The 26,426-nt window shown below is 55.4% G+C and overlaps 2 protein-coding genes across 3 annotated transcripts in view; one reads left to right on the plus strand and one right to left on the minus strand.

Moving 5' to 3' along the window:
- Positions 1–15,938, minus strand: part of GNAZ (G protein subunit alpha z) — a 31,560-nt gene extending 15,622 nt beyond the window's left edge. The window contains exons 1-2 of the mRNA XM_077749248.1: positions 15,868–15,938; positions 14,136–15,316 (exon numbers count right to left, since the gene is read on the minus strand). Coding sequence (XP_077605374.1) covers positions 14,136–14,858 — 723 coding nt within the window. The 5' untranslated portion in view covers positions 14,859–15,316; positions 15,868–15,938. The remainder of the gene's footprint in view (positions 1–14,135; positions 15,317–15,867) is intronic.
- Positions 1–26,426, plus strand: part of RSPH14 (radial spoke head 14 homolog) — a 100,106-nt gene that overhangs the window by 50,158 nt on the left and 23,522 nt on the right. The window lies entirely within an intron of this gene.

Below are 26,426 nucleotides of genomic sequence, written 5' to 3' on the forward strand. Positions count from 1 at the left end.
GATGAACAGTCCTGGGGCCACACGACTCCCTGGCCAGAACAGAGATTAGCATGTGACACAGAAAGATTAGCACTCAGGGTGGCACACCCTACCCTTGGACAGCCCCGGGTTTTCATGGGACTCTTGACCTTCCCATCACCTTGTCCTCTCCTTCTCTTCCCCAGATCCCTCCTGCCTCAGGGCCCAGCTTGCTGTAGGTCCAGGCAGGGAGGGAGGGGGACAGGAGGCTCAGGAGTGGCCCATTTTAAAGTGCTCAGCCCTGCAGGCCTTGGGCCAGCAACAGACAGGGCTTCTCTGGGGTGGGGGGTGTTCCAATCAGTCCAGGAGTCAGAGTCATTGCTTGCCTGTCCCTTTGCCCCCCAGTTTAGTGACAATTGCAATGCTCATAGTAACAGCACTGGCCAGGCCTGCTATTCAAACAGCAAAGGCTGTTTAAACAAGATAACAGGCTGCCAGTAAAGCTGAAATTCAGGTCCTAATAGCCCAAAACGCTTTGAACCTGCCAGAAACATGGGAGAGCTACTTCCTGCCTCCCATAGGGGTTCAGCTTTGGACCACCACATCTGATGCTTCTCACCCAGTCCGGCACCCACCCTCCACCCCTTCCTATGGGCCATTCTGTTTGCTGGCCCCTGTTTTCCCCATGTATACATGGACGGGACTAGGGAGACCCAAAGTAATAGTAAAAGTGGCAGCTTCCCAGTCCCTGAACCCCCATGCCCTGGGCAGAGGAGAGCCAACGGTCCTCCTTAGAAGGTGGTGGAGGGACCAGCCGGGCAGCCTGAGTTTCCTCAGCTGTGTGGTGGGGGCCACATCCTGCCGGGGTGAGGGGCTTAGAGATATGTGTGAAGGGCCCATGATTGCATCTGGGGGCCTAGTCTCTGTCCTCTGCCCTGCCCTCATCTTCCTACCTGGATGTCAGCCCCTGGAGAGAAAGGGCTGGGGGCCTGGGTACCACCAACTCTCCCAGGGCGCCTGCCTGGCACAGGGCTGAGAACCAGGGTGCCTCAATACAATTGTGGTCATCTCAGCTTGCCCCTTTCCATTTCTTCTGTGGCCAACCACAGCCCACATAGCCATCCGAGCTCTGAGAGCATGTTGTGCCCCAGCCCCATGGCCTGCCCAAACTCCCCAGGAGTTGAGTAAGGGATAAGGGACCAGGAGCTATGCCACTGGGCCAGCCTGGACCTGGGAAGTCCAGGTCGCACAAAGCCCTGGGGCCCCCACTGACTGAGCTGCCCCCTAGGAGTCTGAGGGGGCCAACCAGGACACCAGCACGCCAGACACATACACATTACTTGGTTTTGCTTTTTGCTCTCACTGAACCTTGGAATTGACTTACAGGATCTTAGAGCCAGAAAGGACCAGAAAGGACCATCCCTCTCCCACAAGTATCTGCAGAGACCTGGGGTGGCAGGGCCCTGGGGCTAGCATGACATGGGTGGTGAGCAGCCGTCACTTGAGGGGTAGATTAGGTATGTGATACAACTCCCAGTTTGGGGCAGCAAATTCCCAGGACAACACTGGAAACATCTTCTCTGAAAGGGCCTGGAGCTCCCATATTCTGCTTCCCCACTTCACATCCAGCCCCAGAGAGGGTAGGGGCCCCTGGGCCACCCAGCAGACCATTGACAGTACTGAATGAAGTCTAGGATGCAGCCCCACCTGCTCTCACCGTAACCACCGCCTACTCCCCACAGCCTCAGGGAGGAGCTCATCTTTCAAAGCCCTAATGCATTTTTGCTTCAGCTGAAATGAGAACTGTTTCCTATTTGTTTTTGTGTTAAATCTTGCCAGCTTGATCCAAGTCCCCCTGCTGTCAGTCACCGATGGGAAATTAGCAAACAGCAGGTTGCAGGTGCGTGCAGACTGGAAACTGGCAACACAGATTACAGGCCTGGCCCAGGGCTTGCAGACCATCACTGTCACTGAGGGAGGAAACAGTGCAAAAAACTCTCCCAACTCTAGCTCTGGAGGACCCCCCTGGAGCCCACTAGCCTAACACCCTTGACTGCCTCTGTTCATCAAGGAGTGTGCTTCTGCACTCCTGGATGTACTCCTCTACCCCTGGGCCATACCTCTAGGAGCAAAGGCTCCTGAAACCACTGGCAGCCAGTTCCTGCAGGGACATGGGAAGTTGGGGACAGAGTCGGTGGAGGGGGGGAATGTCCCCATTAAGACATCTTAAGGGGGAACCTCTGCCTGTGGGTCATTACTGCCCTAACCCTGGCTTCTCCATCTGCAGAGGATGAGGGAGGCTAGTGTAATCTTCTGGGGTCTCAGCTCTGTTGAGAATCTGATCAGTGGCAGAGCCTTTCCAAGGACAGGTTGCATGTGTGTTGGTGCAGTCACACAATCAGGACATGATTTAGGGAATTCTGCAGGCCGGTGAGACCCTCTATGGATCCCAAGCACTGTGACAATAGTGACCTCAAGCCTGGGAATGGCTGTTGCTGGCCCAGTGCTTGACACTGCATTTGCCTGAGGTGGTGGCTGCTGGCTTTATCCTGCCCAGGGTGGTGTTTTGGTCATCGACACACCCCATACCCTGCTAGGTTCTCAGCAGCAGACAGTGCTCTCTTGGCGCTCATTCTGGCCAGCTCTGTGCAACCCTCTCAGCTCGTTTACAGGTGAGGTAGGGAGACAAGACAAAGTGGGTGGTGTTCCATTTCTGGCCTCAAGTCCTCATCTTCACTCGGGAGACAGTCTTGGTCTTCAGAATGTGCAGCTCACATGTCACTGCCCCCTGGGTGGGCCCCCAGACACCTCACCTCACCTCTACCTGTACCCACTTGCTTCACCAGGGCTGCGCCAGCCCATCCTCCCAGACAGGCAGTGTGGAAGAAAATGGGGTGGCTCAGGGCGATGCCTAGGCGAGGTCACAGGTGGGTAAGACAGTCTGGGCTATAGGGCTACAGAGCCACAGCAGCTCTGTCTGCAAGGCAGGCAGGTACAGGGACAAGATTTAGGGGAAGGGGGTGTCAGAGGCCAGCTAGTCAGTAAGCATGGTCACAGTCTCACTAACTGTAGGCTGAACTCACACACTGTGACAGCTCTGGGGGAACCGTCAGGCCTCCAACCTCCACAGTTTCCTTGCTGACCAGATGAGACCTCCGCCCTCCCCACACCACGGTAGCCAGGGGACTGGGATGCCCCTAGGGGGAACCTGTCCTGTCCCCGGCCTGGCAGTGCCCCAGTGCCTTTGAGAGCTCTATGAGAGCTCTTTGAGAGCTCTGAGAGCTCTATGCCAGGTTCTCTGGTCAGCAGGGCTACAAAAAGCCAGAGTGTCTGAGTCAGAGCAGAGCGTAATAGACCTGCCCAGCACTGCCCTCATCCTGATTCAGTAGGGTCTGTAGTCTCTGTGATGTCATCTCATGTCATGTCATGTCCTAAGAGGCACTTACAGCCTGGCCCTAGGAGGGGTGTGTGGGACTGAGGCAGGAGGTGGGCAGGATGGCTACCAATAGGCTCCCAGGGGAGCAGACTACCCTGGGGAACCAGTCTCAGCTCACGTCCCACATGGCCCCAGCCTGCTATATGGTGGGCCAGCCTTGGCCTTGAGGGGCTTCAGCTGTATGCAGGCTCAGCCCACTTGCTTGTCCAGGGGAAGGCCATGGCTGTTTCTTGTGAGAGGAAAATGAAATAGCAGGAGGGCACCATGTTCCCCATGGGCCTGTGCTAATTCCCTGTCACTCAAACCAGGGTCCAATGCCTGTACTCTCCTCCAACAGAGCCCCAGCCCCAGAGTTCTAGGCCCTGAGGTACCAAACACAGGTACAAGTAATGGCAGATACCATCAAAACTAGGTCTTGTCCTTGAGCTGAGGGCCTGTCTCACTTTACAGATGAGGAAGCCAAGACTGGATCATATCATCCAAGCTGAGAATGGCAGGACCAGGGGCTACATCTGGCCAGATACTGCTTCTCTCACCTCCTGGGGTCCTGACTTTGGGCAGATAAGGCTAAAAAAGGAGACAAAGGGAGTGTACCTGGGACCCCAGTGGGCACTGAACAAAGCACCATGGAGCAAAAGTTTCCACTTAGCACCTTTCCTGCTGGCCCAAGGGTGGGAAGCCATGCAAAAAACAAAGGTTGCCTCAGTCACCCCAGGGCCTTTGGCTGAATGGTTTTATTAATGAAATTAGAGAAAGTGCATGAGCCAGGGAGATGCCAACTGGGGGTGAGGACGGCAGGATTGGAGTGAGCTGTGGCCTGGGAGCCCGGGCCAGCCTGAGCATTTGTTCTCTGGGTCTGAGGACACGTGTCCAGTCAGGAGCCATGTGCAAGGAGAGCAGGGGTGCCTTTCACTCCACCCTCAGATATGCAGGGCAACTCCCCTTCCCTCAGCTGACTGTTACTGCAGACTCCCCAGAAACTCTAGACTGTCAGAGCCAGTGCAGTCTTAGGGGCCCTATAGATGGGCAAAGAGGGGTCCTGCCCACAACCTGTTAGCACAGAAGCATTTCTGGTGTTGTTCAGGGCAGTTGAGGGACTCCCCTGGGTGGCAGACCTCCTATGTCCCTATCTCTGCTGGCTACTGAGGGTCCCAAGCTCAGCTTGGCTCCTACTTTCAGCTCCCTTCCTGCAGTCTTTTTTCTTTTCTTTCTTTCTTTTTTTTTTTTTTAATGTTTATTTATTTGAGAGAGAGAGAGAGAGAGAGAGAGAGAATGTGAGCGGGGGAAGGGCAGAGAGAGAGGGAGATACAGAATCTGAAGCAGGCTCCAGGTTCTGAGCTGTCATCCCAGAGCCCAATGTGGGGCCCCAACCCACGAACCATGAGATCATAACCGGAGCTGAAGTCAGTTGCCCAAGTGACTGAGCCACCCCGGCACCCCTGCAGTCTGTTCTTGATAAGTGGACAACTTGTTTTTCAGTTCTCGGATTATAGAAATCCCTCAAAACAATAATAATCTGCGTCTTAAAACCCAGAGCTGTTCTGATGTGTGCGTAAGGAGCAGAGCTAATGCGCTGGGGAAATTAATTACCCCACTGGCCTGCGTGGCCAAGTCAGATGCAGGCTGGGAAGTGCTAGCATGAAGCACAGAATGGAGACATTCTGTGGTCAGTTGAAGGGACATCCTCTAGAGCAGATCATGTGGCAGAGGGGGAAGTATACAGATTGTGGGGGATGTACTGGCCCCAGCAAACCCTGGCTCCACCATCCCAGGGTATCCAGGTACCAACGCCCATCCCAGAGTACCAGGGATTGTTTGTGGCACCCGGTACCTTGCCCCTCCTACAGGGCAGTCAGTGCCCTAGCTCTCCATGCCCCCCTCAAACAGCCCCTCAGTCCTGCCTTTGCTGGCTGCTCTCACAGCCCCCACAGCCAGGCTGGATTCTACAAGGTGCACATTGAATACAGATCACCATCCCTACTTTTATCCCAATCCACCCAGGCCCTGATCCTGATGCCTGGGTCCCCTTTCTCTCCTGCAAGTTGGGCTCTGGGGCAGAGGAGGCCCTCCTGGCTTCTCTAAACCCAGACAACTGTTTACAGGGATGCCTTGAGGCCAGCCATAGTGAGCATGGGGCCAGTGGAAGTGGGTGCTGGCACAGCCACCCCAGCCCTTTGGGGGCTGTGTGATGCCATTCTCATCTGACCTCAGGGAAGGAAGGGACATAATCATTTATGTCCCTAGGTGGTAAGCTTCTTGCACATAAGAAGTGTGTAAGAAATGCTTTCTGAATGAGTATCAGGGCTTGTCCTCTCAGGGAGAAGAATATCGGATGGGCCCTGGCTCAAGCAGATGGTCTCACGTTAGTCTGCTAACGTGCTGACAGAGAGAAAGCAGAACTACCCAGCTCGGAGTCTGCTTCTTTGCGCAGAAAAGATTCTCGTAAATCTGCCTGGGGTGAGTGGGAGGGGGAGCCCAGGATGAGTGTGGAGTCACTCTGGCAAATTACTGTTCTCAAACGGGATGAACATGAACAGAAATAACACCTGCGGTCACAGGGCCAGAGTACGGAATTGCTGAGGAGGCTGAAAAAGGGGGACACTGCCTAGCTTTTCAAAAAGATACAGACGGTAAATCCTGTAATTCACCCATCAGTGACGCTGCCTGGAGGGGGCCCTTGTGGCTAGGCTTTGGGTCACTGGCTGCAGTAGGCTGGTAAGTGTTGTTGTTGGTTTTTTTTTTTTTTAATATTTTTATTTATTTCTAGGAGAGAGAGAGAGACAGCGTGAGCAGGGGAGGGTCAGAGAGAGAGGGAGATACAGACTCTGAAAGAGGCTCCAGGCTCTGAGCTGGCAGTCAGCACAGAGCCCGATGCGGGGCTCGAACCCATGAACCGCGAGATCATGACCTAAGTGAAAGTCGGTCACTTAACCGACTAAGCCACCCAGGCGCCCCAATAGGCTGGTAAGTGTTTAACAGCAGGCTGGAAGGATGCTGATTTGTAGCATCCACCAATTTCTGTCGTGTGAATATGCTCTCCTGGATGATTTTAAGCTACAACATGATATCTAACAGCTCATCAAGTTCCTAAAAACTGAGAAATTGGCACTTGTGACCTAGTAGTGGGCAGCTCTGGCCCTCTGGTGGGCTGGTGTGCAGAGACGGAGTCTCTGTTGCTGCTAACCTGGCTTTCAGTGTCCTCTGAGGCAGGTAAGGGGCCAGCTCTGCCAGCATGGTGCTGAGGGTGCCTGCTTGCCCCCCTCCCTCACAGCTCGTCACCACTAGGCCAAGAGGCTGACCCCAACTCACCAAGAGAGGAGGCCCACGTGGAGCCCAAGCTGGCCAACTTTCTGTTTGGGGAGGGCCCCCAGGCTCAGAGATGTGAGGAACACTGTGGATGTCCCCATGCAGGTTCTGCCAACGTGTGTGGCGGTCTGTCATGGTGGAAGAGGCAGAGTGATGGGGATCGCATTGTGACTGTGTTTAGTGACAGCCTGTGCCTGGGGGAAGGAGCCTCTAGTGGTACAGCAGGAGGTGACCACCATGGAGGTGTGGCTGATACGTTCAATGGCAGAGCTCAGTCCCAAGGATGAGGAGGTAGGGATAAATGAAAAGGCTGTATTAGGATCCCAAAGTTCTACTATGCAGAGTGGAGCAAGGATGGAGGAACTGGCCATGCTGAGCAGCAGGTGGGCCCAAGCCCAGGGCCAAGCCTCATCCTTCTGTTTGGCTGATATGTCATGGAGGACTTACTCAGGGCAAGGAGCCAAGCACAAAGGTACACAGGAAATGGGAGCCCTTAGAAGTTCTCAGTGCAACAGGGATGGAGGAACATAGGAAACCACTATTGACAATGGCCTCAGTGATTGCATGTCTCCATGGAAACACAGGAAAGGAGATCTCAGCCCAACGAACTGATAGATCAGTTGGCAAGTGCTATGGGTCACATATAGGTATCAGGCTGTGCTGCAGGGGAGTGACAGCTGATGGCTGCTGCCTTCTCTACCTTCCCTCCACTTCACCCCTGCCCATCATGGGCTGGAGCCAACACTCCATGGGGACTCATGTGAAGCCCAGGTGGCCACACACTGAGTGGGGGTCATGGGCTCATGCCCAGGGTTCACTGAAGAACCAGATGGCCTTAGCCCTGTTAGGACTATGAGAAGGGCTGGGCAACAGAGCAAGGATCCTGGATGGGCCCAGGGCCTGAGGAGCCCATTTGGAGGTGGGGGGACTGTTCACAAGTACTGACAGCACCTCTGGGCCACCAGAAATCCAGTTGTGAATGCATGCGTGTCTGTCCCCCTTGTAGCTAGCCACAGAGAGCAAGCTGGTCTAAGCTGTGAGGGGGATTATGCTGGGGAGAGCATGTGGCCAGCTGAGCCCTGTGCCTGCCTGTACCTGCCATGGGAGGCACTGTCATGGCCCAGTCCTCTTACTGCCTTTGCCTCTTCAGAGAAGCTCAGATCTGTGCCTGGGGTTGTCCACTCCAAGGAACCCAGGCTCCTCTGCCAGCCAGGGCTTACCCCCTGGCTCTGGTCCAAGAGGTCTCTGATGTCCCAGGGTCATCCACAATTTGTTGCAACAAATTGGATGTGACCCTAGCACATCATGAGATTGGAAGGAGCTGCTCAATGAGACCAGTGCCTGGGGGGCAAGGGGAAGGCCAGTGACCTCCATGCAGGTTGATGGCATGCTTCCCTGGCATTGCTCCAAGTCCACATGGCATGATTCCTGGATCTATGTCCTCGACCAGGTCAGGAGCAGGAGCAGAGTGGGGATGTACTCTGCTCAGGCTGCCTGTGGTCCTGCCACTGATGGGGTGGAGGCAGTGCCAACTCTGACAGCCACTCAAGTCTCCTGAGTCCAAGGGTAGAAACCAGTCCCCGCCCCAAAGCCTTCTGTGGAGCACCCCTGTACCTGCAGGATGTGAGGATTCTGGAGTCCCCAGAATGTGGGGATTCTTGAGGAAGCACTACAACTTCCCACCCCCTGGGAGCCCTGGGACACATGATGCATGATCTCTAGGCCTCACTCTCCTTATCTGCAAAGCCGGCTGGTTAAGGACACTAAAGGATATGTGAGGTCCCTACCAAATCTAAGCAGAGGTATTGTTCACATCTGGCTGCTTCTCATTCTAATCACCTCCTTTGGACTGCTCTGTGATCACCAGCTCTGATAACAATAGGTAAAAGCCTGTCTTACTGCAATACAGTGCACCACCTTCAACTTGCCGTTTCATGACACAACACAATGTTGCCATTTCGTGACACAACACGTTTTAAAGTGCTAAAACCAGCTCCCTTTAGGGCTGAATGATAAAGCAGTGCTAGGGTGCAGGTACACAGTTTGTAGGACAGCCTTGAGCAGCCCCCTTCTCTGGGGCACACTGCACAGGACCGCCTCCTTAGGGCCCAGCACTTTCAGGGGCTCCCCAGAAGGGCTGAGTGTCCCAGTGGCTGCACACCCAGAAGATGGGGCCCTGAACTCTGGCTCTTTCCTGGCCTACATGCTTCCTGCCCAGTCCAGTCTGCTGAGCACTACTGTGTGCCAACCCTATGCCCATGGCACATGCCATCTAGAGTGGGTGGATGACAGGGTGACCTGTCTGAAAGTCAGCTCCCCAGAGAGCTGAGGGCCCCAGGATGAGGAGGGCCAGGGCTCCTCACATTGGTCAGGGCTGGGCAGAGGTAACAACCACAGTCTAGAGTCTGGTTATGTAGCCCCACCACCTGCAGAACCTGACCCCCTAACGGGCATGTTCTTGTGTCCGACCCATCATCCTAGGGACTCTCCTCAATTCATGTCAACCAGCTATTTGTTGGATAAGCAGTGGGGATGCTAGGGCTCCCACACTGAGCCTTGCTGTGGCCCAGACCACCTGTGGTCACAGTTGGTCCTAGATGAAAGTAAAACAGGGGACACCCTTGGGAACTGCTACCTGCCAAGTTCTGAAGGACGGGCAGGTATCCTGAGGCAGCATGAGGTGTGTAGAAATGATGCTGCAACCGTGCTGGGTGTGTGCCCCTCTCCCCCCAACCACTCCCCCCCCCCCAACCCCCCAGCCAATTCCTTGTGCTGCCTAGATGGTTGGGCTCACCTTGGCGTCTGGCCTCGAGTCCAAGCCTTGCATCTGCACAGCAGGTACGCACCAGGTGCACAACAGGTACACAACAGACCCTCTTCAGGGCTGGAAACACTAACAGCTCCGCCAGAAAATGGGTAACTAGTGAGCTCCCTATGGATTTTCACATGAAAACACATTGACACTTCCTAAGCAGGCCTTTTAATCTGTCCCTTCTGAAGAATCCTTGTACCATTAAGCAGCTGCAGAGTCCATTAGCACATCTGCAGGGGCAGAGGTTGTGCTGCAAATGCCCACCCCCTGTGCCTTCCCAAGGTTCCCAGCAGGGTGTTGGGGCCTCACCAGGTGGGACGTGTGATGGGCAGCCAGGTGAGGAGCTCACGGTGGGGCCTTGGGCACCTACCCTCTTGGGGCTATCACTGTGGGATGGGGATGGGTGGCTAGTCAGCACACCTCTGTGCCTGGGTGGGGCCATGGCTGAGCCTCTGTGTTTAAAGCCCTGTCTTTCTTCACTCCTGGAAGAGGCCACGGGACAGGCCCAGAAGGATGCAGAGCTGCCAGGAAACAGCATTCTCAGAAAAGGCGGGCCAGAGGCAGGGAGACCTGGTGTGGCCCCAGGCAGCAGGGTGGCTCAGGGAGGGACATGACCTGTCCTAAGCCTGGGCACTCCCTTCTGTCCCCCCATCAGTGATGGGGACAATAGGCACAGCCACCCCACAGGTTCAGTCAGGTGACACATCCCTGTGCTCTCTGAGGGAGCCCCATACGGCGATAGTAGAGGCCCACCTGATTCTGGAGGCCCCAGGTGCCTGCCAGGACTGTATAGGGGGATGGGGCCCCAGGTAGGCCCAAGGACCCATTAAATCCTTCCAGGATGAGGGTGGGGAATCATAATCAAGGCTGGGTGTGGCTCCTTGGATCTGCTCATTGCCATGGTCCACGGACACCCTGGAATCTGCCTCCCCCTGCTCAGGTGCTGCCCTGCACTTGCTGCAGCCCTCCACAGCCCTCCACACCCAGGAGCCTAGAGATCCTGACGTTACCCTTGGCAACATGCTGACGCAGATGCCAGCGGGTGGTGGGTGGGGGGAGGTGGTGGTGGTGGCTGTGGCTCATTTGCCAGGCATGGGGGTGGGGGGGCTCTGTCAGCCCGCTGTCAGAGGGAAGATGAGCCCTTGAGAGCCGAGCAGGGGAGAAGAGCCCTGGGAGCCATGTCCAGAGCCTGGCACTGGGCCCCCAGGTTCCCCTGGTTTCTGCAAAAATCAGCGTGCCCAGTTCTTGGCTGCCTTGCTTTTGCTGCGGCCCAGGGAGGACAGTTCAGGGCCCTTAAAAAGAAGGCATGGGTGGCAGTCCTGTCACATCCCCTATGGCGGCACTTGCCTTGGCCAGGCAGGAGGACAGGGGCACAGAAGAGGTGGGCCAGCAGTGGTGACGGGAGCTGCCTAAAGGCGCCAGCAGAGGCCGGCTCTGCTCTCTGCCTGGCCCGGCTCTCCCCTGGGCTCTCAGCCTACCACCGCGGCCAGCCGGCTAGAGGAATCACGGAGGGTATTGTCTTTCCTCAGCAGCCTGTTTGTTTTCCATCCCGAGATATTGCTGGTAGAACATGAAAGGTCACAACTATTTGGAATCCAGTGAATTTCCAGACTTACTTGAGTTTTTCATGAGGAATTTCCTTTTCTGGGGAATAAGTACCTCCCCAGGCCTGCTGAGACCAGGGTGGCAGCAGTGGTGGGGTGCAGGCCTGGCTGCTAGCCCCTCCCTTCAGAAAATGCCCTGAGCAGCTCCAAAGCCTGGCAAATGCAAGCCTCCCAGAAACACCCCTCCCCCCAAACCAGGCCGGCAGCTGCCAACACCGCCCAGGGCTGCCTACTGTGCCCTCACACGGACAGGGCTGGGAGTAGGCTAGAGATGCGAGGGCCTGCATGGGGCTGCCTGTCCAGCCCTTCATCCACCCAGCCCAACTGGGCAGCCATTCACTTGCACACGAGTGGGAACCCACCTGTAATGACAGGCTGCAATGGAGGGGTGTGCTGGCAATGGGGTCAAGGAAGGCCTATTAAGAGGGTAACACCTAAGATAAGACCTGAAGGACGAGGGCAGGCAGAGACAGGGTGGTCACACACGTAAGGGTGGAAACAGCAGAGCATGTAAGTGAAACAAGCCCACGAAGGCCAGAGGAGAGAGGGGGAGGGGCAGCAAGGAGGTGGGGTTGGGCCAGGTGGAGCCAGTGGGGCCTCAGGCAGAAGACCTGGGCTTGGGCCCATCTTTAAGGACACTTGGGCTGCCTCCTGGATGACAGCTTCAGAGAGCAGAGACAACAACCAAATCCGTCCATGACACATGTGACCAGCTCAGGGCCCAGGCATCCCAGCTCCCACGTCCTGCCACACCTGTGGGCACAGGCTTGGTCAACAAAGCCTGCCAACAGATGATCTGGGAGCCTGGCCCAGTGCTGGAGAGATTTGTCATGCTTGCTCTGGAGATGACAAATGAATGCAGCCCCAAGATCCAAGCCCTGGGAAGACCCCAGAGCACAGGCTATCACCAGCCTCAGGATACAACAGACACAGGCAGAAGCCCGGAGAGCTGACCACGGGAGGACCGTGCCCTGGGGCCTCACCTGAGCACCTTGCTTTGCGTCATGGCCTGGTCAGCCTCAAGCCCTCTGCTCACAGCAATGCCTCATCAAAGAGTCTGACCTCTCCCGTCAGCTGGGACGATCCCTCTGCCCAGAACCACACACAGCACTTAAGTGGGTGTAAGCAGAATAAGAGGAACTAGAACCCCTAGAGACCATACAGTACTGGGAGCAAGGCAGGCCCTGCTCTGTGGATGCAGTGTCCTCAACCCAGGCACCCTCACACCATCACTGCCTGGCATGACCCTGGAGAGACCCCTGGATGCACACAGGGGACATGAGGGGAGCCCTGCCTCTGTCTCCATGACCACTTGCAGCTGTTTCTCTCCTCTTCTCAAGAGGCCAGGCTTCTTTGAAAACCTGATAAAAGCTGCAAACCTCCTCTTTATCCAGAAAAACGCTCAGGCACCTGGCATGATGGCCACAGCCCATAGCCATCCACCGACTTTATAGGGGCCACAGGGCCAGTTAAGACTCCCAGCTAAACCCAAAGAATAAAGTCACCACCTACCTTAAAAAAGACTAAGTGAAGGACTAAGCTCCTTCCTTGCCATTGCCCTGGTTTCTTAGACCCTGTAGGCTCACACCACCCCCCTAATCCCCACCATTTCTCAGCACGGTGGGTCTCCTTGATGACGGTTATCACCCTTTCCCCTGCCAGCCCACTGCCTCCCCGAGCTACTGGCACCCATAGTCCCATACCACTTACAGCTACTTGTGGACCTCTATTTGCCCCCATGCCTCCCACCCTTAGGAGCAAAGGCCTCTTAAGGGCACATTCCAGATCTTTGCTCATTGTTCCTGCCTGGCACAAAACCTCCTCTGCAGGACAGCCCGGGTGGGATAGCTCTGGCCAATCCCATCCCGTCTGGCTGCTCAGCCTTCACCACCACCCTTGGGTGCCCAAGGAGGTTGTGATGCCTTGTGCACTGGGCCTTCTGCCTCAGTTAGCCTGCATAGGTTGTCTACCCTCTCCTTGCCAGAGGCCTGGATCCCTTCCTTGCCCAGGCTCTCCATTGAGCCCCCAGTGGCTCGGCACCAACCCTGGTTGTACCTTCCCACACTACATCCAGTCTCTGGGGCCTCCACTCCCCACAGGCATTTAAGGCCCCTTCCCCACACAGTGGTTCTCAGCCTAGGCTGAGGGCCTGAAAGAATCCCCACACCAACCCAAATCCTGGGAATTAAATCTCAGAAATAGTTCTTAGCCCTGTCACCACCAGACTTGCAGGATCCAGATGAGGTGGTGGGGCCATGGCTGCAGACCCACAGTGCCAGGGATTGGCAGTTCTGTGTATTTACTGAATCGCTGCATGGATCAACAACTGCATCCCTAGCTTGGGCCTTGTCCCCACCCTCATCCTGCAGATCTGTCACCCACCCTCCCAGCCCCCACACCTGGCTGCCCCCCAACCTCACCTGAAGTGAAGCCCCTCATAGGGCCGAGCTTCCCTTTCTTCCTCCCCAGTGACCTCCAGGTGTCGGAGGGCCCCTCCTCTGGGCTCCAAGCAACATACTCTTGAGCTGAGGAGCAGGCCCCACTCAGCAGAGGGATGGCCCTCCATGCCTGGAGTCTTTCAGGCATGGGGTGTGGGCTGCTCGTAGCACTGAGGCAGGGGCTACCTGGGCACCTAGGGTCTATGAGTACCTAGATGGTAGTGCTGTCAGCAGCTGGGTGAGGGCATCCATACCCGGTGGAGCCCAAGGGTGTGGTGGTACTCAGAGGGTATTCAGAATCCTGAGGGCCTGTCAGGGCACTGAGGTTGGAGTGGGACCTGCCCATGCTGGGGCAGCCACTGAGAGAGCTGACAGCAGGTGCTACTCCATGGTCCTTTAGTGGCTGTGATACCCATCACACTGCACACTGTGCTCCCAGAGACAGTATCTCACTGGAGCCACCCTAGATCCCCTTCTGATTGCAGCCTCTCCTGCCCTGCCCTGCCCATACCCTGAAGCCCACCCCCTTCCCAGGAGCCAACGGTGTAGGAACAAGCAGAGGAAAAGCCTGGCACACTCACCGTCTGGTTGTCCTCATAGAGTTTCAGGTCGTAGCCACTAAGCTCCACACAGAAGATGATGGCTGTGACGCCCTCGAAACAGTGGATCCATTTTTTGCGCTCTGATCTCTGCCCGCCCACGTCCACCATCTTGAAAGTGAGCTCCTTGAAGGTGAACTTGTTCTCCACTATGCCCGTGGTCATGTCCCGGGAGCGCAGAATGTCCTCAACAGTGGGGATATAGTCGGGTGCGGCAATGCGCTCCAGGTCATTCAGGTAGTAGGCGGCGTTGTCCTCCAGGTGGTACTCACTGGAGCGGCCAAAGCAGGCCTGCGCCCCGGGGTCAGCCCACAGCCGCCGCATGACCCCCAGCAGCTCTGGTGTGATTTCACCCTTGCTCTCGGCAGGGCCTGTCAGCGCGAAGAGCTGGACCGCGTCATAGGCACGGTCTGGGTTATGGAAGTCAATCTTGAGTGCGGCCAGAGCACGGATGATGCGGGTCAGTGAGTCGATGGCGTTGTAGATGATGAGGGGCTTGTACTCTTTGCAGGCTTCCAGGTTGAAGCCACCACTGTGGATGATCTTCATCTGCTTCACAATGGTGCTTTTGCCTGAGTTGCTGGTGCCCAGCAGGAGCAGCTTGATCTCACGGCGCTGCCGCTGGCTCTCTGAGCGCAGGTGGCGGTCAATTCTCCGGGACCGCCGCGCCGCTTCTTTCTCCTCTGAGCTTTGCCGACATCCCATGGTCCGGCAGCGGCGGGCCCAGATGCAGAGCAGGGGACGGGGCACTTCTCCCTGTCGCCACCGAGCAGGGGACACTGAGAAGCAGGCCAGATATGCCTGGCAGGTGGAACCCCGCCGCCCTCAAAGCACTCAGTGTAGGTGGGGGGCCAAGGCTGTGCCACGCTGCAGCCCCTGCCCCAGCACCTCTTCTCCAGCTGGCATGGTGATCGTCTGTTTCGAGGAAGTAGCTGAGCCCTCCCTCTAGTGACACTCCACCTGCCCAGGCCACTGTGGGGCCTGATATGTCGTAGTCATTCCCTGTTCTCCGACGGTGGGAAGCTATACCGTAGAGTCTGCCGAGGCTGCTGCCGTCTGGTTGCTGGTTGCTGTGGCGATGCTGCTAAGTGTGGCTGGGAGGCCAGCCACTGGTGCCACGGGTGCTCCCTGCAGCCCCCCTGCCTTGGGCATCCGCCCTTTACCTGCCAACACAGAGAAGAGGGTGAGCCTCCTCCCACTGCAGACCAGGTGGGAAAGGGAGACCTCGGACATCGTCAGGAAGCAGCCTGGGGAACAGTGAGTCAAACCCCCTCCCTTCCTCGGAACTCTGCTTAGTTGTGCCCAAGCCACAGCAAAACAAATGTGCCTGGGAGCCATGCCCCACACCCTTCCTGGTAAGCCAGTTTGCCTGAAGCCTGGTGCTTCAGGAAAGGGTGCCCAGAGCCACACCAGGATTTTGGCCTTAGGGTTTTCAGAGTGAGGGAGTGAGTCCAGGGTCCTGCAGCCCCTCCCTGCCTACTGGACCCAGCCAACCTCCCCCTCCCAGAGCCTCAGTCTCTGGGTCTGGTGGTCATTAGGATTCAATATGGCAATCCTGCTGTGATGCTCCCCCCACCCCTACCCCACCGCCTCTTCACCCTTTCCTGTAGCTGCTGGGACTGTACCCACATGGGCCACAGCATCGATGGGGCTTGGCCTCTCCTTGGTTTATGGTGGGGTCCCATGCCAGAGTAACTGGATGACCCCCACTCACCAGCTCTCAGGAGCTAGGTCACTCTTGCTCTCTCCCAGGGCAGGACATTCACCAGGAGGCCTAGCAGCAAGCAGGCAGGCAGGGAACAGAGCAAGGTAGAGGCCCCAGGCTGGGAGCACCACGGGGTAAACAGCGGCCTGACTCCCTGTGGGGGAGGGAAAGGGAGGCTCAGGCTGGGTGGGCCCAGGTAGGGGAGCAGGGGCTGGGGGCTGGGGTGCAGGGCAGCAGCCAGCTGTGGGAAGCAGGACAGGCCAGAGTATGTCTGAAGGCATCGGGAATCGCTGAGTCCAGGGAAGGCAAGGGGGCAGCCCACTGGCTTCCTGGTCCCAAGCCAAATCTTTCATATCCCTGCTCCCACCCTGATGGTCAGTAAGGAATAGTTGTGCTCACACCCTGGGCAGGGCCTCAGCACCTCAGGGCCCAGCTCTCAGCCATCCACCTGCTGAGCTAAGATGCCTGCATGCTCTTCCAGGGCCTCCCCCAATGACCTATGAGCAGCTGAGTCAGGGCCCTCCCCACCAGGGCAGTCCTGAAGCTCAGGCTCTGCCCCCACCTGGGAGCATGCCCCACACAACTCTTGACTCCTTCTTCCAACCTCTGTCCCAGCCTGGCTGCCCCCTGCAGCCTCCTCATTCTGCCATGGCCAGCATCCACCCCTCTAATGCCCCCATTCCACTCATGGTAGGTTCTGGACGGGAAGACATCCAAGGTGTCAGACAGACCCAGAGCGCCAAGGGCCTCATCTCGTTTCTCCACCCATCCAACCTCCCAGCTGGCCTCTGTGCCTGCTAGCCCTGGCAATTCTGCTCTGAAGTGGCCCTGAGTGCCCAGTCTTTCCCTGGGGCCCACCTGCCTCTGCAGCCAGGGACCCTGTAAGCACCTCTCATGCCATCTCTCCCCGTCAGTCAAAACTTCATGTGCTCCCAGTGCTTCCAGAGTCTCATCCCAGATGTGTGGTCTGGGCACTTGACTCCACATTACTGGTGAGCCTATCCCTCACCAGTCACAAGTATCTGTTAAAGATAAAGTGTTCAGTGCAGAGCCTGGTCCCCAGCCAGGGGCAGCCAGTACCCCAGGGTCCTCATCACTTGTGGGTGCCTGTCCCCTGGGGTCCAGGAGCAGCACAGTACCCTACACACTATGGCCACTCAGTAAGTATTGATGGGAGAGAGGAAAGGAAAGACAGACTTGAAGAGGCTGAGGAACTCTGCTGCTTTTCCACAGTCCCACCAGACCAAGGATGGGGGACATGCCGGGTGTGTACCACCGTGTGAGCAGGGGTCAGGGAAGAATTTGAGCAGCAGAGAGTTCCACGTTGTGGAACTACATGGGATTTTTTTTCTTCTTTGCATTTTACCAAATATCTTGTGTATTCTTGAATGAACTTTTGTTGTAAGAAGATTTTGTAAATAAGAGTCAGGGCTTTAACAAGGCCCTGTCTTTCATGCCACTTGGGACTTGCCTCTCTCCACTCTGGACTGTGAGTGTGTGGAGCAGGGACCCAGTGGCTGCTCCCTGGTCCCTGCTGATGACCCGGAAGCCCCTGGGGTATAGAAAGGAGTCCAAAGTCCCTAGTAGTCAACGCCCAGGGCACCACTCCTGCAGGAGTGCCAATGCCCTCCCTCCTGAAGGCAATGCCAACCAGGCTTGGGATGCCTCATGTTGTCATTACCATTTTCCTCAATCTGTGCTTGAAAATCTAAGGTACACTCAGGCCCAAGTGACCAATTCTCTCTCATCTGGTCAGTGACAGAGACAAAGATCATTCAGAAGGGCAGGTTCCTTCCACCGTTCACTGTCACCTAGACAAGCAGCAACCAGGCACCAGGTCTCCATGCCTCAGGGCACCCTGCAGTGACCCCACTCTTGGGACATAATCTAGCCCAGACAGGTGACACAACCAGTCCCCTGCCTCCATGCAGAGCTGCACCCAAACAGACCAAGACATTGGCCACTTCCTTGCAGTGCCACACATGATCACCCTGCCACTAGATCCTTCTGAAACCCAAATCCTTCACCTTGCAGCTTCGGCCTGGGGGCCCATCCAGGCCCAGCACAGGCTGTACTCTGGAGGGCTGGCTCAGTCACCTGGGGCTACTCATCAGTGGCCTCTCACCTCATTCCTGTACTGGAACTCCACCTGTTTTTCACAGGCCAGCTTGCACACGACTGCCACCCTGCCAGCAGGGCACCTTGTCCCTGCCTGTGGCCTGAGCCTCTCTACTGTGTCCTTTCTTTCTCTGGTCTCTCCTGCCAGGCTAGGGTTTTCTTAAAAAAATGGTGATGCCCTTACCAAACACCATGTACAAAAATTAACTTAAAACAGATCAAAAACTTAAATATAAGGCCTAAAACTACAGAACTCTTAGAAGAAAGCACAAGTCAAGAGCTGCATGACCTTGATCTTAACAATGATCTCTTGGATATAACACCAAAGGCACAGGCAACAAAAGAAAAAAATAACAGGGGTGCCTGGGTGGCTCAGTTGGTTAAGTGTCTAACTTCGGCTCAGGTCAGATCTCACGGTTCATGGGTTTGAGCCCCACGTCGGGTTCTGTGCTGACAGTTTGGGGTCTGGAGCCTGCTTTGTATTTTGTGTCTCCCTCTCTCTCTCTCTCTGTCCCTCGCCCCCTAGTCAGTCTCTCTCTCTCAAAAATAATATGCATTAAAACTTTTTTAAAAAATAGACAAACAGGACTCCACCAAAAATAAAAAATTTTGTGCATAAAAAGGTACTATCAACAGGTGAAAAGGCAGCCTACAGGATGGAAGAAACTATGTGCAAAGCCTATATCTGATAAAGGATTAATATCTAGAATATACAGAGCACTAAAACTTGGCCACAAAACAACCTGATTCGAAACTGGGTAAAGGACTTGAATGGACATTTCTCTGAAGAAAATAAATGAATGGCCAAGAAGCCATTCAAAAAAGCCATGAAAAAAAGCTTGGCATCACTGACCATTAGAGTAATGCAAATCAAAACCACCATAAGATATTACCTAATACCTATATAGATGACTACTATATTGAAGAAAAAACAAGAAAAGAATAAGCAGAAATTGGATCCCTAGTTTACTGTTGGTAGAAATATAAAATGGTGCAGCTGCTATGGAAAACAGTATAGCAGTTCCTCCTCAAAAAATTAAAAATAGAGGGGTGCCTGAGTGGCTCAGTCAGTTAAGCGTCTGACTCTTGATTTTGGCTTAGGTCATAATTTCATGGTTCATGAGTTCGAGCCCCATGCCATGCTCTGCACTGATGGTGTGGAGCCTGTTTGGGGTTCTCTCTCTCCCTCTTTCTCTCCCCGCCCCCACTTGCTCCCTCTCTCAAAATAAAGAAATAAACTTAAAAAAAAAGTAAAAATAGAAATACCAGCAATTCCACTTCTGGGTGTATACCCCAAAGAATAGAAATCAGGGTCTTGAGGAGATTTTTGTACACCTGTGCTCATAACCACATTATTCACAATAGGTAAGAGGCAGAAGGAATCCAAGCATCCATTGGCAGATGAATGGATAAGTAAAATGTGATGCACACATACAAGGGAATACTATTCAGCCTTAAAAAGGAAGGACACATGCTTCAACATAGATGAACTTTGAGGACTTTATGGTCAGTGAAATAAGCCAGTCACAAAAGGACAAACACTGTATGAGATAGATGGTTGTACAACATAATGTATTTAATACCACTGGACTGTACACTTAAAAATGGCTAAAATAGTTAAGTTTTACATTATGTCTATTTTAACATCAAAAAAACCCCACAAAACAAAACAAAAAAATAAGTCTTGTGAGCTACTCTAAAAATAAAAATAGTGAGAAGGCCAACTGGTGCAAGAGAAATAGGCAGGCTCCTGCCGGGTCCTGGCTTCACTCACCAGTGGAGGGCCACTTAGGGCCCACAACATCTCTCCTGTGGACTGGAACACCTGACCTACTGCCCCCCAGCTGGTACCAAGATTCATGTGGCAGTGAATCTCACGAACTCAGCCTTTAGTCTAAAGCTACCCTATCTGAGGAGGTGAGACTTGCATTTTGGAATGACCCCAAGGCTAAGGGCTGGGCTTCTGAGAATCAGGAGAGCAGTTTGGGGGCTGGCCATGTGGTCCTTGACCAGTGCGGCCACAAGGGAACATGGGAGTAAAGGGGAGAGAAATACAGCCAGGTGGTGACTGTGTGCATTGGGCCAAATCTGGGAGCTTCTGCCATCTGCATGGGGCAGCCCCCAAGAGTCATATCTGAGGGTCCCTCTATTAGAGGCACCCTCTTCCTTCAGATCACCAGAACCAAACAAGCAGAAGGCCTACTCGGAATTCTCCCTGAAGCTCTGCAGGGCTCAGACACATCCCAGGGTGTATGAGTGCTCAGTGCCTTGGAACTGGTTGCAGGGGACAGGGTTGTGCATGGACACAGGGAGGGAGGCCTGTGAATGGGAGCCTTGGCCAAGGTCCAAATGGGACCTCAGGACAGTCCCATTCTGAGGGTCGGCTTCTTTGCCTTCATGTGAGTTTCCTGCCAGTCCTGTCTCTTTCTTAGTCTAATTTGGGCTTTAGTGGGCTTCCTAGGACTCCCCGTGTCAGCCCAGAGACAAAGGACCAAGGGCAGGATGACCACATTGTTCCCTGGTTCAGTAACTGCTCACAGTTCCCCAGGGCCTGACACCCACGACTCCCCACCACAGCGCTGCTCGGTCTGGCTGGAAAATACTGAGTCAGGGTAAGGGGAAAAGTGCCAGGCAGAGGAAGGGCATGTGCAAAGGCTCTGTGGGTGAGGGGAGAGGCAAACCATGGTGTGACTGGGGAGGTGAAGGAAGGTCAGAGTGACAGGACAGAGAGAAGAGTCACAGGTGAGAGGAGGAGGCAGGGTTGATCAGAGGTGCCCATTGTGTAGGTGCATGCAGATTTGTGAGCATGTGGTTGAGTGTGCGCATTCGTCTGGGGTTGCACACATGCAGATGTGTGTGCGTGTCTGTTTGCAGGACTGTGTATGTGTGTAAGCACTAGTCTAGGTATGTGTTTATGTGCAGGTCTGTGTTTGTGTGTGGGAAAATGTAAGTGCATGCATAGGTCTGTGTGTGGCTAGCTGTGGTGTGCCTGCAACAGAGTGTATAGGGAGAGGAGGCATGGGCTACAGTGTGGCGCTGAGCTGAGGTGAGCCAGAGGGGCTGAGGGAAGGAGTCAGGGGTTACTTACCACTTACTGGGGCTGGGCCTTTGAGCCCGGCCCTGGGGTGGAGGTAGGGGGCACTGCTGAATGAAGCAAAGACATGTGCCCGAGTTTGCACAGGTGGAGGGGTGTCAGAATCATGCCAGAGGCAACAAATAAACTGTGACAGAGAAGGGTGCCAAGCTGCAGCGTAGGGTTGCAGGTGCTGAGGTGAAGGCTGCAGGTCTGTGAAGGTGGGCAGGGCCTGTTTCCTGACAGGTGACCATGAGCAGGTGGTGAGGGGAGGGGAGTGTAACTGCCAGTTCAAAGGCCCTAAGGTGAGAATATGCCTGGGCAGTCTGAGGGACAGGAAAAATGGTAGCTGGCATTGAATGTGGGGTGCTAGCAGTAGGAGGTCACTATAAGGGCTCCAGCTGTTTCTCTGAGTGAATTCGAAGCCAACCAGAGTTTGAGCGAGGAGTGCTCTATGTGTGAATAGAATTGGGTGGGCTCCTACATGCAGCTATCCAGGTGACAGGGCAGCAGTGTGGGCAAAGGCTAGGGGAGGGGGGCGCACAGGCTGTATGACAGATGGTGTCTAGTGATGGAGTAGGGTTGGGTTCAGGGCACCCCACGGCCTGGCCAGCAGGCTAGGAGTAGGGCTAAAAGGGGACGCTGGGAGGAAGTAGGAGGTATGCCATGGTAGACTCTGCAGACATGTGGACCAGCATGGCTATGGCTCTTGATAAGTTCCATCATGGGCCTTCATGGGTCTCCCTGACTCACCTACCCACTTGCCTGTGTATCTAAAGGCTACCAGGATGCAGTCCTCAAACCCAGAGTCTACTCAGGGACTCCTTGGCTAAAAGCTGCTCCACTGCCCACAGCCTCAAGGCCAGATACTCGAGCACACACACCACGTATTTCCTTTAAGCCTTTCCTTGCCCTGCCCCCAAACCCCTGACCCTGGTTTCTGCTCACCACCTGACAGGCCCAGCCCATTCTCATATCTCACTGCCCACTTCCTCCAGACATGACCCTCTCAAATCTCTATTTATGTCACAGATGCCAGGTGACAGCCCTGAGTCAGGGGTGGGGACAGTAGAGGAGTAAAGTGCTGCTACCTATCTGGATCCTTCCACATTCTGGTTCTCTGTACCCTGGATGCCCACCACGCCAGGCCATGGCTCTTCTCAGGCATGCCCCACATGGCCTAGCACAGAGCTCCAGCCATGTAACACTCATGTCCACTACTGTCCTCGCTCATGGCTGAGTTAAGGGCAGGGGCAGAGGCAGGGCAGAGCAAGGCTCTGTAACACCTTGCTTTTTTTGTGTGCATTTGTGCATGCTCCCCCACAGAGGAAGAGAGCCCAAGGCCAAGGTCACCAAGGTGTTGATGCCCAAGCCAGGCTAAGCCAGAGGGTCTCCAAGGAGAGAAGACGGCTTATCAGCTTATGGCCCTGGGAAGACCTGGCCTTGGTGGGTGGGGCTCGCTCATCACCAGGCCCCCACTTCCTTGGAGGGAGGTAGAAACAAGAAGCCAAGCCCCTCACTCTATGGACTCCCTCCCTACCCAAGGAAAGCCCACTCCATGCTGAGTCCTGGCTTATCAGAAATGGGTGAGCCAGGGTGGATGTTGGGGGGGTGGAATTTGGTCCCATTGAAGAGGCAGGCCCACATCTAGACTGAATAAATGGAGAGGCATAGTCGTGTTTGACGCCCAAGCAGAAGCCACTCAGATGGCCAGGTGTGGGGTGAACAGGGGTAGAACCCCAGAAGCAGAGGGCAGCCCAGGTCTCAGGGCCAGCAGGCAGGGTGATCCCACATACCCATGCCACCAGCGGGCCCCCAGTCCTCCCACAGACATGACAGATGTCCCAGGCCTAAGTGTCCCTGGAGAATGCTCAGCACCAGCATGGGGGTCAGCAAGCAGTTTGAGGTCCTGGGCCTTTCCATTCACCCAGAGCTGCCAACTTGTCGCCCCCCCATGGAGGCCAATTATCAGTCTGGCTGGGCAGGGCTATATGACTCAGCATTACTGTCCCCTGGCCCCGCCCCCCACCCCAGCTTGCTCAGACACCTGCCCTGGTGACAGCGGCTCTCCCACCTGCCAGCTCCACCTTGGTACCCGGCAGCTGCTCTGTGGTGACCTAGAGCGGGAGGAGGGTGGAGGCCCAGCCTGAATGTCTGTGACTTCAGGCCCTTCCTCACATATGGGTGTCTGGGCAGAACAGGGAAGGACCTGCCCCAAGTCCCAGTAGGCTTATGTCTTAGGGTTTGCAGGCACTGCCAGAAGAGGCATGTTGGGGTACCCTGACATGTTGGGGTCCACATGCCTCTGCTGCTTGCCAGCCTTGGGTTGTCCTTGGCTTGGAGGTCAGAAGGGGCTCCTGTCGCCTTCTGGGGGCAAACCTACCCATGTCATTTCCATCTTCTTCTAAAGAGTGGGCCCCACTCCCTGCCCTCTGGAACCGCCGTCCCTGCATCAGCGCCCATCATGGGTCTATTTTAGAAACACAGGGTCTGGAAAAGCCACTGCCTGCCCAGTCACTGATTATCAGTTTTCCTCCTCTTAGTAAGGAAATGTTTCCCACTGCCCTTTCATGCCTGGCACACTGGAATCCAGTGTTCTACTTTTGGTCGACATTTGTGCACGCTCCTTCCTGCCTGAGTGTCATGTGCTGCTGTTCCTTGTCTGCAGTCCTCTTTAGGTCTTCTAGAGCCCAGCCTGGACCTGCAGGCGTCTTCTTGGTGGCTCTTCTGTGGTCTTGCATCAGCCGATGTCCTCTCCTTGCCCCGTTCTTGTGCTGGTTTGGACTTCCCTCCCCTTTCAACTCTCCACCTCTCCCCTGTCTGAACATGGTGAGGCCCCAAGATAGTACATTCACCTCCCTAGCACTGCTGTGCCCACCTGCCAGCACCCTACAGCTGTGTTACTGCCCTTGTCTGCATGCATTGCCATAATGGTCTGGTTGCCAGGGCCCAGCAGAGTCTTCATGGTGCCGTTTCCTTGTGTCCTTGGACCATCAGGGAAAACTATGGGCTGGGCCTGGAAAGGGTCTGTCCCAAGGAAGCTGGGCATTATGGTGTCAGGGCCAGGCTTGGCTTTACTTTCCAAGCCCACACTTTGCCTCCTCAGGCTGCTGAGGCCACCAGGAGGGGAAGGTGCTGCCATAGCCATGTGGGGGACACAGGCAGCATCTCTGTCACGTGTGGGTCAGCCCTTCCCTGGGTGCCTACCTGTCCTCACACATGTGTCCTGTTGAATCAGCCTTATAGCGTCCCAGGGACATGGGCATGACCATACAGATGCAGGAACGAGGGTTTGTGGAGCAGGCGGCAGGGGGCATGGTGGGGGGCTTCCTCAGGGCTGCCTGGCTGGCAGCCTGCAGGGCTCAGCCTCCATGGGGGCCTACCGCCTCCCATCCCCACAGCACAACCTGCTTACCTGCTGTGACTTACTCCAAGTTCCTCTTTAAATTGACTTGTGTCTTTTACTTAGACATACTTTAAAAATGACTTCGTATTTGTACTTAAATGGAAAGCTGGGGTTGCCGTAGGCAGAAGTTACCTAAACTGTAAGCTGGTGTCGTTGCTGCCTGCAGGGACGCTGCCCATGGAAGGGCCAGCAGGGCGCTGGCTGTTTGTTAAACAACTGGGATTAGTGCACTGGAGGGTGTGAGAGCCACACTGGCACCAAACTGAAATTTTCTCCTTGAAGGAAAGGGATTGATAGAGAAATGAAAAAGGATTACCCTCCTCCTGGGGAGGGCGAGTGCTGGTCACAGCTGTGGCCTCAGGCCACCTTGTATGATCTGGGGGTGCAGACGGGTACATAGAGAACCTGGGCCCAGAGGTCCTCTAGCTGGGACCCGTGGGCAGAGACAGTGGGGCAGGAGTACCAGCAGCGCATCCCTTGTCCTCACTCAGACCAGAGGATGTCTCTCGTCTCAGGAAAGAGCACCACTCTGACCTCAGAAAGTCGCCCCCTCTTCCGCTCACTTCCATTTGCTTGTTCATCAGGGGCCCCTCTGCTGCTTCTCCCATCACTAAATGACCTAGCACGGGGTTCAGTGGACATCTGTAACCAGGCCTGAGGCCTTCTACACTCAGATCCAAATGGGCAATCAATCAATCACTCAATCAACCACTAGGCCCCAGATGATCATCACTGCGCCCTCTGGGAATCAAGCCTTGTGTGTGGTGGCTCAGCTCTGGACTTGGGGACACGGGTTGGGGGGTGGGGGGAACAAGCTGAGTCTGTGCATCAAGGAGCTCATATTCTGGCTGAGGGGACCATGAGAAAATAAGTGTGCAAGGACATTTTTGATAAAGGGCAGCACCGTGGAGAAGAGGGAACAGAGGCATGTGGCGGGAAGGTCTAGGGAGGTGACAAGACATGACTGCACTTCATGCAAGATAGTGGGAGAGGGGGCCAGAGCAGGAGGCAGGCAGGGAGGGGACACCTGAGGGGACACTGCCACAACTGCTCAGTCGGGCAGAAAAGACCCTGCCTGGCCTGGGCCCAGCTCACAGCAGGCCCACCTGAGCAACATCCTTCCCGTGATTCCCTAGGGAGTGGCTCAGTGATGGCTGCCATGGCAAGGACCTTCACTCCCTGGCCCCACTGAGACCTTATTTCTCCCACGAAAGTGCCTTTGAGGGGGTGGGCAAGTGCATCAACTTGCACCCAGAAACTGTGGGCAGTCTGCTGCCAGTCCCTAGGTGGGACGCTGGACATGTGGGCTCCCTGGAAAGGCCAGCAAGGCAAGGCCCAGGAGTGCGACTGAAGGCAACATGTCTCCCCCACACGTTAGAGCTTGCGAGCCTGAGCAGCATCACGTATAGCAGAATCTGGGTCGCCCCATTCCAAATGCTCCAATGGTTTTGGACACAACAACACATACTTCTGGACTAAAAAGCCTTATCTTCCTGAGGAGATAAAAGCCCTGCTTGCCTTGGTGCCAGTATCACTGGGTGGGGGACAGGGACAGGCCACTCTCCTAGGAGATGCCCTCTGGGGGAAGCCAGCCTCCAAACCTTCCTTCCTGGGACCCCCCCCAACCAGAAGCCTGGTCCTGCCTCCTTGCCTGAGTCCCCCATCCCTCTGTCACAGTGCCCTGCCCCAGCCCACCCCACTGAAAACGTCCCCCTCTGAGGCCAAGCAAGAGCCTTCCTCCCTGTGAGGGCCCCCTGACTGTCGCAGCACCAGGTAGCCCCCATGGAGCCTGAGGGACTCAGTGGAGACTCGCCGCCTGCCTCTGTGTGACCTTGAGCTAAGTGTCGTGTGCTACTGGCTCAGCCTGGGACTGGACTTCACCCTGGGAGAGTCCAGCAGGGATGCCTAGGACTGGCCCTTCTTAGGCCTCTGGGCCACTGGCTGCCTTGCAGGTGTCTGCCGGGAGCATAC

Source organism: Crocuta crocuta, unplaced genomic scaffold (genome assembly GCF_008692635.1).
Source record: "Crocuta crocuta isolate KB4526 unplaced genomic scaffold, BGI_CrCroc_1.0 scaffold1177, whole genome shotgun sequence".
NCBI lineage: Eukaryota > Metazoa > Chordata > Mammalia > Carnivora > Hyaenidae > Crocuta > Crocuta crocuta.